The sequence below is a fragment of the Microtus ochrogaster genome, chromosome 26, assembly GCF_000317375.1.
Source record: "Microtus ochrogaster isolate Prairie Vole_2 chromosome 26, MicOch1.0, whole genome shotgun sequence".
Lineage (NCBI taxonomy): Eukaryota > Metazoa > Chordata > Mammalia > Rodentia > Cricetidae > Microtus > Microtus ochrogaster.
The window spans coordinates 9,012,035-9,027,269 of record NC_022025.1 but is presented as its reverse complement, the minus strand read 5'-3'; the positions used below and the strand labels follow the sequence as shown (position 1 = coordinate 9,027,269).

The window sequence follows — 15,235 nt, the reverse complement described above, 5'->3', positions numbered from 1 at the left end:
CTCAGGAAAGCCTGGAGACTCACCTCAGGAAAGCCTGGAGGCTCACCTCAACTCAGGAAGGCCTGGAGACTCACCTCAGGAAAGCCTGGAGGTTCACCTCACCTCAGGAAAGTCTGGAGGCTCACCTCAACTCAGGAAAGCCTGGAGACTCACCTCAGGAAGGCCTGGAGGCTCACCTCACCTCAGGAAGAAGGCCTGGAGGTACAGAGTGAGAGGAAGTATCCTGAGATAAGATACGTCTTTCAAAATTATCCCCACCCTTGCCCCAATAATACACTTGTTACAACCCCAGGCCCTTACTACTGTATTTGGCCTGGGTTCACTCCTTACTAAACAGAGCAAGCCCTTGGCACCTAAACTAGGCTCAAAAGCCAGGCAGCTGGCATTCAAGTCTTCAAGACTGACGTCTTCAGGAGATAGTCTTGAACTCTAATCACAACAATAACTATATTTAGAATATAAGCAATGCTGCTCAAATACCATGCAGCTGAACCTGCAGGGGATAATGTTCATCACTAGCATTAGCAAGAGAAACAAAATACATCACTCTTTATCATCTATAAAATAAATGTATTGTCTCAAATTTAAAAATAAAGAAGCATTTTTTTTCCTCAAAAACTATTACCTGAAAATATTTGTAGAGTAAGTCTCTATCTGATTTGTCAAAGGAACCGGCTAGACTCTGTTCTGGGCAGAGCTGTACTTGGGGCAACAGAATAGATAGAAAAGCTGACTTCACAGAACGTAAACACAACGGTCCCATGGGGCCCAAAGGAGGCTTTCTTGGTCACCATAGTTACACGCCACCTGGACAGAACACTTTGATTTGACAGGACACCTAAGTTTTGGCTAGCAGAATTGAGGTAGCGTACATGGCTAATAGCAAGGTAAACCACATCTAAGAACCCATAGCTTGACTTCTCAGTGCATACATGATTTCATGACGTCATGCAATCTGGCTTGGTTACACAATGAAAATCAAATGAGTTGATCTCACAAGTCCTCAAACTCCTAAAGGGACACAGAAAGAAACACCAAGACCTCAATGGAGATACACAGATGGTTTTGAACTGTTCTATAACTCAATAATGACGGGAGAATTACAGGTTTCTTTGAAATTGCCCTGTCTTGTCTATAAGGTGGCGAAAGGGAACTGGGTACAGAGGAGAAACCATGTAAGGACTAGCAAAGGAGTCTAGGGATGGCTGTGGACCACAGCGCAGCTCACTAAGTGCTAAATGTTAGTTCCCCTTTCTTTTATTCCCTAAAATTTATTTCTTCTAGAATTTCTTCCCTAAAATTCACATGAAACCTGCAGAAAATCTTAATTAACATAGCCCCAAGCTGGTAGGATATATATTTCATTAAGAGTACCCCAAAGAGGCACTCGTCCCAAAACGTTACAATACCTGCATAAAACACATAAAAACCACACATACAGGAGAGAGGGGGGGAGGGAGGGAGAGGGAGCAGGAGAGAGAGAGAGAGACAGAGACAGAGACAGAGAGACAGAGAGAGACAGAGAGAGAGAGCGCGCGCTCCTAGAGAGTCAGACACAAGTAACAGAACACCAGAGGAAGAGTAACTCTGGACATCTCTTCTTGCATGAGGAAAATAGATCTACAATCTGTCTAAATTACCTGTCACTCAGCCTCTCGATTAATCGTATTTGAACAGAGGTTTCACAGCGTACATTCACCATTATATACAAATGTTTCGTTCCTAAAACGTGGCCTTCACTCAATTACAATACACAATCCTGGTTGAGACTCAGAAGCCTACGCTGATGTAAAATTCACTGGAGTGGGGCAGAGGGGTGTAGGAAGTCCCAGGTACTACGGAAATTGACGCCGAAGGATGACTCGAGCCTAGGAGTTCAGACATCACCTGGACAACATGGTGAGCTCCTAGCTCTTAAAATAACACGCAAATAAATAAATACTGATTTAAAAACTACTACCAGCTTCACACCGATTTGAAGAGGAAAACGTTAGGTAGGGAGTACAGCAGATATTCACATTCATCCCAGAAGGCTCCAGAGCCCGTCCTGAGCCTGCTTCCCAGTTCACGAAGGGTGGTTTCCACCATTTCCCTGTGAGAAATCCTGACATTGCAGGTTCTTTGACTATTGTTTGTGTTGATGTCTTGGAACTTATGGATGTTTAACACTGTCCCTTTATTGGGGTGTTTTCCTGGATCATTTAGTTTTACCCAAGACTTTGAATGGCCATACCTGTGGCTTCCCACCCTCGTTCCTCAGTTCCTAGCTGACATGGGACTTTCACCTTCACTTAGCTGAACCTGTTTTGTCCTGGCATCGAAACACTGTTAGATGGAGTTCCAGAACATATCTAGTCATGAGCATCACTTCTGCACAGGTGTGCATGGAAGTCTGCACTCGGGGGACTCTCCCCACATTGTGAGAAAGCCTGGAACTCCATGGATCTCCACTCATTGTGAGGAAGCCAGGAGGACTCTCCCCTCAGCTGTGAGGAAGCCCGCACCGGGTGGACTCCTCTCACTTAGCTGTGGGGAAGCCCGCACTGGGTGGACCCCACTCCCCTCAGCTGTAGGGAAGCCTGCACCGGGTGGACTCCTCTCCCTCAGCTGTGGGGAAGCCCGCACCGGGTGGACCCCCCCTCCCCTCAGCTGTGAGGGAGCCTTCAGTGGACTCTCTTCTGAGCTGTGAGGAAGCATTACTTAGTGGAGTCTCCCCTCAGTTATCTGTCAATAAGCAGGAATCCTAACCTGGAGCTTCACTTTTAGCTTTGATAGGCATGTGCATTGAATCAAAATATGTAAAAGTAGTTTGCTTGCATTTTATTTTTTCGTTTATTTTTTATTTTTTTATTAAAAATTTCCACCTCTTCCCCGCCTCCCATTTCCCTCACCCTCCCCCCACTCCTCTCCCCCTCCCTCTCCAGTCCCAAGAGCAGTCAGGGTTCCCTGCCCTGTGGGAAGTCCAAGGTCCTCCCCCTCCATCCAGGTCTAAAAAGGTGAGCATCCAAACAGACAAAATGCATTTTCCTCCACTCCCAGAATAAAGAAATAAAGCCATATTTCACATTTTTTTCCCAGAGGAATCTTTCTCTTGGTCTCTTGAATGTGGATAGATTTAAACACTAAGGAAAGATTTTGAAGCAAGATCTAAAATACACATGCATGCATATGTGTGTGTGTGTGTATACATACATAATATATATATATGTATATATGTACAAACAGAATTTTGGGGCTCCTCTGAAACACTTATGTTTCTCTTTGCTCTTTTACAGTATTTTTATTAGTCATTTAAATTACAACTGGCAGACGCCTTGCACCTTCATTTTGACTTTATACTCTGAATCTTTTATCCCAGTCCTCAGCATCTGTAAATCTACTTTTTTATGCTCCAGCTACCTGAACCGCCCATATTCCCGGTAATAACTCTGCACCCACGTTCTTGTAAGAAGCACAGGCTGAGGCGCAATCGCATCTCTGGACTGCTCTTTTCTGAGTGAAAAGACGTGCATTCAAGGCTCTCAGGGGAAAGGTCTTACCACGGTTAGCACCTGAGGAGGGATCTAAAGAACCTAAGATGAGTTTAAAGGAAGAGTTGCATGGCCCCAGCTACAAGGTGATACAACATGGACCTGAGGGTGACCTCCTGTGGGTGGGACATATGGCTGCCTCTGTGCAGGTAGTATGGGACTGTGTGCCTCCTTAGTTAGGTGTCCCTACTACACGTGATAAGGCATGTAGAAACATGTGAAGCCTCATTATCTGTGGGGAGAATCCAAGGGTGGCCATTTTCCTCTATGCAATCTGGGGTATAATGCTAACTTGTTGATTGAGACCTACCAAGAAAGTCTAGAGACATCCCCAAATGGCAGGTAGAGTATAGACTGCAGCCTCTGAAAGAAGCATGGAATGCTTTATGAGCTGATTATAATAATAGTTGCATGACCTACTCAATCTGTACAGGAACTGATGTCAAACAATCCGCTCAGAAATTTTCTCCCCTTGTAAGGAAGTAATGACAATGGGAAAAAGACATACGGATGCTGTACTCGGAATCTTCTGATCTGCCAGGAAAAGTAGGAAACAACAGAGATGAGATGGTGTTGTAGGAATTCATTCCGCCAATAACCTTTCAGATACACAACCACTAGGGTGTGGTCTGGGGTACTTGACACAAACAGGAAGTGTGATCAGCCATTTTTTTTCCTTTCCCTTGGTTGGTTTGCAGCTCCCAGCACCCACAGAGCAGAGGAACACGGAGGCTTTCTTATTGTAAGTATTCGCCAAAAAACACTGGGTATCCTTTATTGCGCTCTCTCATGGACTTCCTTTAACTATACTACAGGATGGAGGGGTTTTCTTGCCATTTTCTTAGAGCTGACAGAGCACTTAGTAAAAAGAGGGAAAATTAGATTTTTTTTCCTAACAAGTCCTTACTGGTATCCAACAACTTGAGTCTCCCAGGACTTGGGAAATGAGCAGGAAGAAAGTTCTAGAAGTGACAGAAAATACCCCTCAAATCTGACCACTAAGGTAGAACGAGAAAACGGATGATTCAGCTCGTAGATACGGGCTTTAATAATGGCTCAGTAGAGAAAAACATATTGAAAGAATACTTTATATCTAGATTGGGAAAGACTAAGTTAATGATTACTAGTGATAGTACTATTATTATTGGGGGAAGGGCTCATGTGACGTTGCAGGCATATAAGGACAGAGGACAACTTTGTGAAGCTGATTCTAACCTTTACCTTTATAGGAGTTCTTGGGGTCAGATGCATGAAAAGTTCTTTGGTACAGGAGAATTGTCTGTATTCTATCAATCATGTTTTAAATGAAAGCTGATCGGCCAGGCAGGAAGTATAGGTGGGTCAACCAGACAGGAAGTAGAGGCGGGGTGATGAGAACAGGTGTATTCTGGGAAGCAGGAAGCTCCCTTGGCAGTTCTGCCCAGACCACCGAAGAAGGAAGATGTGAGCTACCCCGCTGAGAAAGGTACCGAGCCATGTGGCTAACATAAATAAGAATGGGTTAATATAAGTTACAAGAGCTATAATAAGTAGCCTGAGCTAATGGGCCAATTAGTTTTATAACTTATGGAGATCTCTGTGTGATTTTCTTTGGGGCTTGTCGGCTGTGGGGTATCGGGCGGGACAAAAACCCCAACAAGCAGGCCCCTTCATGTTACAGTTCTTTCTCTACTGAGCCATCTCACCAGCTCTGGAAGACATTCACCAAGAAGCTAAAGTCTTCTCAGCTTCGCTCATGAAGCTGTGCAATAGAGATGGATGGCAGAACAATTCAGCTGTATTACTATTCAATCTCCCTTGAGACAAAGACATTGTAAAGCAAAACCAGCCCAGAAAAATCAGCCCCTGATCGACATGCTCATATTGGGAGCCATTGGGAGCACTACGCTATTGCCAGGTAAGGGTCCCCATGGAATATCACTGGCTGGAAGAGAATATGAAGAACATGTAGGCCTGGAGAGATGGCTCAGAGGTTAAGAGCACTGACTGCTCTTCCAGAGGTCCTGAGTTCAATTCCCAGCAACCACATGGTGGCTCACAACCATCTGTAATGAGATCTGGCGCCCTCCTCTGGTGTGCGGGCATACATCGAGGCAGAATGTTGTGTACATAATAAATGAATAAATCTAAAAAAAAAAAAGAACATGTATTACTGAGAAAATGTGGTGTGATAAAAAATGGTGTTTGATGTCCAGTAAGCTAGGATGGTTAAAACTGGGTCACATTCGATCTTATAAAGAAATTAAACCACAGGAGCCCTTGGTAGTGGTATGGGGCTTTATTGCCTTTGACAAACCCCACAACAAAATGAAGTCCTCACGAGGTAAGCAAGGTCCTGGCCATGCTAAATGACAGAGTAGCGTGTGGATTTATCAAATCAGCAGGGCTTGAAAGAAAGTCACTCAAATAAAGTGTGGCAATTTGTGTGAGACAGTTTTTAAAGAAAATGCTAACAGTCACCTTGATTGCTTTTGAGCATAAGAAAGGCATTAAATAAAGCCTGAGAAATGTTTATAAAATGAGTAAAAGAAGTAAAAAATGGCACAGTAGTGTAGGTGAAAAAGATGACGCCTTTCATGGGGTGGGCAACAACCTACGAAAATATGTTATACATACATATACACATAACTACACACACACACACATACATACATACACACACACGTGCGCAGAACTATATATGGCAATAGCTCTCATCCACAACACTTCACGGAACTGACTCAAGTTATAAGATATGTCCTGCTGTATTTGAACTTGTTAGGATGGCTTTTTAACAAAACTGGAGTGTTGACCAGAAATGAATTTCAGGCACCCCACATAATACTGTTGCTTTCATGCCTAAACCAGACAGTGAGACCCTACTTCTGAATACACTGCAAACTTTGTCTGCAGAACATGTAAAACTTATGCTGTAACACAGATGAAAGCTCCCTGCCTGCTTGCTGGATTGGAAGCGTCATGGCTGCTATGCAGGGTGCTGGGAGAGAATTGTTACCACAAGGTTTGCTCAGTTAGGCAAGAGATACCGACGTGTACAATAGTGGCACGCCACTTATGTGCAACCAACGGCTTTCTGATTGGATTTAGGACCTAGAATGCTAAATTTGGTGCAGGGTGGAGACAACTTTCATTGTTTTCTTACAAAAAAGAATGTGAAGTGCCTATCAGTGTTTTTTTAAATATTTCTGTTTACAACCACAGATTAATACTGCTATCATCACCGGTCCTAAAGGAAATTGTTTTGGCAGTAGACAGTGCTTACTGTAGAGAAGCACTACAGTCTTGTTAGTCAAACTCCTGAGAATAGGTAACTGTGACTGTGACATTGTAGGAAAGCATCCAGCCATATATGGAAGAGAATAATTACGCATCCATATTGTACATAACACGGTGGAGAGCAAAGGAAAGACAACGGAAGAGTCAGATGAAGGGGTGGAGCCTGGGGTCACTATTTTCTTCCAGATGGTAACATCCCATCATGAAGTGGCGTGGGGGAGGCCCAGAGATGAAGTTAAAGTTATAAGAATCCACACGAATGTTAAAAGGTTCATCGGGTCCTTCTATGAGATTATATAAGCAATGAACAATTGCTGGGGCAGATAATACTCTTCAGTGGAACTTCTTTAATGAAGAACAAGCAAGAGAATTCTACTGATGAACCTGTCATGACTCATCACCCATTTTGGGAAGAGCTGTTCAGTGACGCAGTATGCTGAGTCACCCAGGCTCGCTGAGTAACACAAAATGTCCATGCAGCAGGCTAGACTTGGATGGAATCCTTTCATCTGACCCTTGCTTTAGGATTACACTGAGTGAAGATATTTCTGTTTCACCTCACCTGCCTAAGGCACCTTCTGATTGGTTTAATAAAGAGCGGAATGGCCAACAGCTAAGCAGGAGAGGATTTGTAGGACATCCAAGGAACAAGATAAAGTCGCAGGAAGAATCTGATTGGTAGGGCATTCGCCAGCCAGATTCGGAGGAAGTTCAACATACTATACTGAGTTAAGTAACAAGCCATATGGCAGAATATAGATTAATATAAACAGGTTAATTTAAGTTCTAAGAGCTACTTGGGAACAAGCTTAAGCTAAGGTCAAGCTTTCAAAATTAATAATAAGTCTCTCTGTTAGTATTTGGGAGCTGGTGGTCCAAAGAAAGACCTGCAACAGACTGTTGTTGATACCCTAGATGGAGTGGAATGCCGTTCATTTGCATCTCCACTGCACAAGCAATACAACAACATGTAAGAAATGTAAAAGTATTAGCTTAAAAAACATAGTCAAACTATTCAGTTAGATGATAATCTAGGCCTTGCAAAAGCAGGCCAACAAGACAATCTCATAGTGAGTTAAAAATATTTATCATTTTCATCTTCAACTCTTAAGCTGAATATCACGGTTAAATTTAGAAGTAGAGCAAATTACAGTATTTAAATCATCATAATAAACTGGAATCATTTAAATTACAGTTACTGGAACAGGAAGAGGGAGAAAGTATGAGATATAATTGTTTGAAGTGTCAAATGTGAAAAAATTTGTTTATTATAACTTTGGTCCTATCTTCTCTTAACAAAATGCCTAGAGACCTTTCTTTTCAAGCAGATCCCTTGACTCTGCCAGCTGTAGGACAAAGAAACCAATGATTTCATGTACATCCACCTCTCAGGGGTGAACTGTTCTGTCCAAAAGCTTTCTCCGTTGAATTCTCATTACCACCTGCAGAGATTTCAGCGAGTTCATGCTAATAGCAACACTAAATGATTAGTTCACTTTTACCCCTGAACATCATTAGATCCAAGGTTGTGTCAGAAGTAATCCAATTATCAGGACAATCCTACTGATGCAGCTTCCAAGACATTTCTGAAGAAATTTTTACAAAAAAAAATAGCCTTAACATATATAAATCTTAGAAATAAGATGACTGAATCTTTCAGTGAGGGCATAGAAGGTTAAAAGAGGGCACCTGTAGGGACAGGACATACATAAGGATCTAATATAAATGAACAGTAGCAATTGTGGCATAGCTTTAGAGCTCTCAAATCCCTTCTTCCAAGTAAATAACGCAACTACAAGTTCAAAAATTGTACTTAGTTTTCCTCCCCCCCTTTTCTGTTCTGCACTTTCTCAGATGAAGGATAGAGTTGTTCAGTGTATAAAGCCGTGTCTGATGTCAGAAACACCTGGATTTGCCTTCTCTCCTCTTCTGACAGCTCAATTGGCTTTGTAAAGGGCATAGCAGCAGCACCTGGAAGCTTCTTAGACCTGTATCCCCAGCTCATTCTAGTCATCTGTGATGTGTGTGTGCATATTAAAGTCCAAAAGCACTGCATACCGTACTTGTTAGATGTGTCTCCCTGGGCCAGCGTCCAGAGCTCTGAAAGATCCAGCTTCTACATTGGAAAGTGAGTCTAGTAACAGCATCCACACCACAGAGCTACTGTGAGGAGCCACTGCCCACTCTAGTTAGTCAACAGCATTCGATCAAGCCAAACTGATAGTAAGTTCTATCATCTACCTCTTACTTGCTCGTTCACAATGTTCTACTATGTTTTGTATAAAAGTCTATAAGTACAACATGGGGGTAAATAAAGCTGCCTGAATCTAGACGCCTCCTTTCGCATAGCCTACGGCAAAAACAGAAGGAAATTAAAGACGACCATCGTGCATACATTCACAGCATAGCACAGCACCTGTGTTTCCGCAAACTTCAAAATATTTCCCTATGAAATTATCTTTCCTATTCTTTTTTTTTTTTTTTTTTTTTGTTTTTTTCGAGACAGGGTTTCTCTGTGAATTTTTGGAGCCTGTCCTGGAACTAGCTCTTGTAGACCAGGCTGGTCTCGAACTCACAGAGATCCGCCTGCCTCTGCCCCACGAGAGCTGGGATTAAAGGCCACCACCACCCGGCTTCTTTCCTATTTTTATTGAGTCAAATAAGTTAAATGAAGAATTAGCATGAAAACACACATGAGCCTGTCTCCCAGACATAACTAATTCTATCTAATTAGTCACCATGACTCAGGGACTCTGTTATCATGCAGGTAATATTATCACTTATTCCCCCATAGAATTCAAACCACACAACAGGTGGCTTTAACTTCAGCCAGAAATGAGAAATAAGAAAAGTTCTCAAAAGCCCCTGAGGTTGGTCTCATTAAGACGTGATGCATCCGACTCCATTCAACAGTAGCCTATAGATATCAGGATCCTAAGCACTTAAGTAGGAAGTGCCTCAATGCTATTACAGTTTAGGTCACAAACATTTACATCTCTAAGCGTTTCTAGATAATGTTAATCTCAAGAATTTGAAGATAACAAGACTTTTAACAAGTTTATCTTACCATGGAAAACTTGCTATATATTTTAAATTATAATAAATATTGAACTAATAATTTGATAAACCAGATACAACAGTAGATATTCCTACTACATTACATCGAGATCAGACTGCAGATGCCTTAAGAGCCATAATCAAAAGACTTATCAGTATCTAAGAATGTGCACATAAAAATTTGAAGGCCAAGATAACAGTTTGGAGATATAAAGTATTTCCCCAAGTTTTCTAAATCAATAATACTAACAAAAACAAAATCCCAGTGTAGATTTCACAGATTAATTATATGCTGAACCTATATTATTTAAATTAAAACAAATAAGTTCCAGTAGCCTGAATATACTTCTTTAAAAATACATATGGTGAAGACAGAGGCTACTTAGCACAGTGGGCAGAGGTTAACAGAGGAAGGGAAATTGCACAATAAATGGTCATGGGAAAATTGGCTGGAAAAAAAGTTAATTTCAGTAGAAGCCTGAAATCATATACCAAATCTGCTGCAGATGAATTAAACCGTTGGATATGGACAACAACTTAGGAACCTTTAGGATTAATTATATTTTATGATTGTGTATATGATTTAATAGTAACGGAAGTCTTCTCAAAACAGAACACTCAGGAAAACCAGTGATAGGAAGTTGACTTTGATAACATTAAAGTGAAGAATTTATCAAAATAGTCAACAAAGACAATTAAAAAGCTATAAACAAAACTTAACGTAACACCAAGTTTACATAACAGCAAGAACTGAACGCTTATAAGTCAATGAAAAGAAGACAAATGTGTAATTGCTGTGAAGAGACTTCTCACAGGAGACCAGAGGATAGTGACCAAGCACACACCTACAGGAACCAGAGGATAGTGACTGAGCGCACACCTACAGGAAGCAGAGGATAGTGACCGAGTGCACACCTCTCCAGACAGAAAGGATTTCCCTCTAGAAATTAGCAGCGGAACATCTCATCTCATAGCCATTTATTTCCAGATAATTAGGAACTCTGACACTGTTGCGCCTGTTCAGAGAATGAACTAATAAGACCTTACATGTCCCAAGTAGAGAACTGAGCAGACAAAATGTTTGGGGGAAAACAGCTATCATAGTTATATGAAGTGCTTTTGTGAATTCACCTTTGTCTGGCAATTCTACTATCTTTGATGCGCCTAGATAGTATCAAACTGTGAATATAACATCCTTTCTTATCTTGGTTTTATTCTCCATGGTGTCCATGACCTATGTTCATACACAGCCTGAAAACAGTAACAGTAAAACTCCACAAATGAGCAAGCCACACATTTTAACGTGCATGCCATCCTGGACTCCATGCCGAAACCTCACTCCACCCTGCCCAGAACAGGAGCCAGCCTGTGGAGGTGGAGATTTCTACACAATATAAGCAATCTTTGACGTAGGCATTTAGTATAATAGCCACTGCAGTTATTGCGTGATCACGCGGTCTCGCTGTTCTTACAGACTGCAACAGGGCATTCACCTCATCTCACCACCGAGCCGTGCGTCATCTTAACTCATCACAAGACAGGTGAACACAGTAAAGCGAGATGTTTGGAGCCAACTTTTATTAGTTTGCTATAATTTTATTAGTCATAATTGTTATTAATCTTATATGCCAGTTTATGACTAAGACTTGATCACTGGGGGAAATGCAGTATAATGAGATCAATGAAGTCCGCATTGACCTATCAGAGATGGAACGGAACTGTTAACGATGGATTGGCACGGATCATGGACGGTATCTTTTCCCCGTCATTGTTTGGGAAACAGCAGAGTGTGGAGAACACCCGGGCATCGTTTGCATTGCCTTAGGGTGCTGTTATTAACTCAGAGATGATTTCAAGAATTTAGAAAGATGCATGTAGGTTACACGGAAATATTCCATCACTTTACACACAGAGAACTGCGACTCTGCCTCCTGGGGCAGATTCGACCTAATCTCCCATGGACACGCATAGACACTGGTCTATGGTTCAGCACTGCGCACAGCCTCGGTCCTCCACTAAGTGGTATTTGGAGATGCGGAACTGGAATTATTTATAAATTAAAGCTAAGTGCAAGTCAGTGAACCATGCAAACAGAGTGTGGGTGAAGAAAAGCAAGCCTCTGAAGGCTACAATTGAAAATCAGCAAAATCTTAAAAATTGTATAGCAACGCAGGGGGAAGAGGAAGAACTTTTCATAAAGTCGGAAACGGTTAACCAATTATCTGGCAGAGGGGACGCTTTGGTAGGAATGTGGGATTACGGACTTGGAGAGCGCTATAGTTTAGGTACTGGCAATAATAATAAGGTTGGTTATGTTTTAGTATAGACTAAAACATGTTCAATAGATTATAATGCATGACTCACATAGGTATAAATTTGCATGCATCAGTGAAATATACATCTCTGATGAAAGAAAATGGTAATCTAATAAAAATGAAGTATCGTGTAGAAGAAAATTATCTGTTTGCTTGGGATTCGCATTGATTCCATGAACTCATCAGTTGAACACGGCTATGGGGAGAAAAAAAGAAACCAAATAAAATGCTCCAACCCAGCAAGAACCTTAAATAACACACAGTCAACGGGAATGACTGAGAGAGAAAGCACAAGCTGAACTCACCACCAGGGCTTTCGATCGGTTGCTCAGGAGTTTCTCAATGTCTCTGGCCGCGATTTCCACCAGCTGGCGTGCATTATTTGGCTCCACAGTATACATCTCCTGGTATTTTTCATAAATCTGTGTCAAATGAAAAGAAGACAGGAGCAAGGGCTGGTTGGTTTTTTTTTTATTTTTGGTTTGCAAATTCCCATTATAATATGTTTAAAATCCAAATAAAAAATAATTAGAAAGACCTTCATCTTTTTTTTCACCATGACTCATTTAGAGTTCATACATATCCCAGAAAAAAATATGGAAATAAATGTAAATTTTCTGTAAGAGTACTAGCTTGTAAAAATAATAGGTCAGGCAACTAATTATAAAACATGAGTCACAACAGTCCACATGCATACTGGGGGGGGGGGGGAGCAGGGGTTGTAGCTTTGCTGACAACCCAACTTCAAAACTGGATATTAATTGTCACCCTTACTTTAAGAAAGGTAGGTGCCCTGGGAAATAAAGAGAAAGCCATACACCAGGGGTTAAACATGGCAAATGTGTATGAACGAGACCAGATGGATTGATTATGGGGTCTTCCTGACGTTCTCCCCTTTTGTGGCTAGGGAGCATAAGTTTACTTCTTATGCTTACGGAGATAAAAGAGCAGTAATGAGAGAAGGCAGTGGCGGTTCATGGAAGTGAACAGTGGCCCCGGAGACAGTTCATATCAGAAGGTTGAGAAGTCGAAAGCATTGGAGTCTATGTTAAAGTTGAGGATAGCTTTGCGGTGGTTTTCTGCTTATCTTATTAAATATGGGCATTTTTCTATTTGAGTATTTTGTTATTTAAATCACAGAATAAATCACGCCAAACTTGATGTAGTACATAGAATTGAGACCCAAGCTCATTTCTAGGTCATCCTGGTGTGTGCAGAAGGATTTCCCTCCAGTGGCAAAGGCAGCAAGCATCTGGCTCACAAAACCTGTCCACTCCCAGCAGGAGAGGAGAAACTGGGAGGGGCTGGGGTGCGGGGGAGGGGTGGGCAGTGGCTGTGTTTGGCTGGAGGTCTGCTCTGAAAAGGAAATCCCCTAGGCACTGAGCAGATGGGGCTCACACGCATGACTAAACTATCTTTAAAGCCGGGGCCTGGCAGCTTTTTATTGCCTTGCAAAAGTGAATCCAGGCATATACCAGAACCAGTCCCACTTGCTTTTTGTTCTGGCATCGGTACCGCTTCACAGGTTCTAAAGCCTGGCCCCAGCTGAGCACAGAAGCCAAGTGACAAATGGTCGCTTCAACTGGATACAAATTCAGACGTGCATCTATCAAAGACTATGTTAGTTCTCAATGAGGGGACACACACACACGCCTATACACACACACACACCTATACACACACACACACACACACACACACATATATATATATACATACATTTATTATATATACACTTTGGGGTGTGGAAAGTGCTAAAGATTGATCTTAGGAAATACTCATGTCCGCACACACACTCAAGCACATATGCACACACATACATTTATTATATACACTTTGGAGCATAAAAAAGTGCTAAAGTTCTATCTTAGGGGGATATCCATACATGTGCACGCACGCGCGCGCGCACACACACACACACACACACACACACACATCCATCTATTATATATACACTTTTGGGCATGAAAAGTGCTAACGTTCCATCTCAGGGAGATACCATGTTAAGAGAGCCCTCAGCCATTAAAACACATCCCTATGTCCCTATGTCTACATATTTTAGGACATTACTGGCTAACTGCTGTTTTTAAGGATTTAAATCACCGTGTGCTCTTTAAATAACCAATTTCTGTGAACTCTGAAGACTTTTGAATACTGACCTTGCAGATTTTCATTCAAACTATTATAGGAGCTTTAGTTTTGTGATTTAAAAGAAACAGCTCCTGATTGGTTCCCCCCAAGTCTCCTGGCTATCACCAGATGGCTTACCCTTTCATTGCACGGATTATCGCATCCTGTCTTACACACCCCAGCTCTCCTTGAAGATTTCCACCCAACATGAACCTCTTTTATTTTGGACTAAAATGAGGTTTTAGAAAAATCAGTACTTGCATTGATTAATTGATTCAAGTTACAGATAGATAAACCCCGACATCATCTTAATTGATCCAGGACAGTTCGTTCTGCAGAAAGGACAATAGGGCTAATTGATGGGAAGTGTACTGACGCTTGTATCGTTAGTGTCGTGTGCGTTTCTCTACAAAGCATATCCTTCCTGTGGTGTAGGGAGTCTAAATTATGTCCCACAATTGCTGTGATGGGCTCGGGTGTACATTTACTAAGTCACAGCATGTGCCAGACATGTCACTAAGTGTCCTGAAAAACGAATGGATTGCAAATTAATTTCTTTCAAATATGTATATATTATGACAAATATATATATATACATATATATATATATCAGTAAATTTTCATTCTGGCACTATTATTAAATACTTAAGAAATACTATAGTTTGAATATTGGCTGTCCCCCCTTTGCTCATGTGTTTAAAGTGACACAATTTGGAGGTACTGGAACTTTTGGTTGGTGGGACCTATTGGAAGCTTTTTAGATTTGGGGGAAAATGCTCTTGAAGGGAAGTGGGAGCCACAGCATCCTCTCTACTTTTCTCTTTTGCTTTCAGACTGTGGAGTTAGCGCTTTTGCTCTGTGGCACTCTGCAACCATGATGTGCTTGCCTGTCATGGACCAGAGCTATGGTATCAGGCCACTTGCTCA

General features: G+C 41.7%; 1 protein-coding gene across 2 annotated transcripts in view; it reads right to left on the bottom strand.

The window, feature by feature from the left end:
- Cacna2d1 (calcium voltage-gated channel auxiliary subunit alpha2delta 1) overlaps positions 1-15,235 on the bottom strand; it is a 441,225-nt gene that overhangs the window by 344,138 nt on the left and 81,852 nt on the right. For both annotated transcript variants that reach the window (XM_005358331.3, XM_005358334.3), the window contains exon 3: positions 12,484-12,600. In XM_005358331.3, coding sequence (XP_005358388.1) covers positions 12,484-12,600 — 117 coding nt within the window. The remainder of the gene's footprint in view (positions 1-12,483; positions 12,601-15,235) is intronic.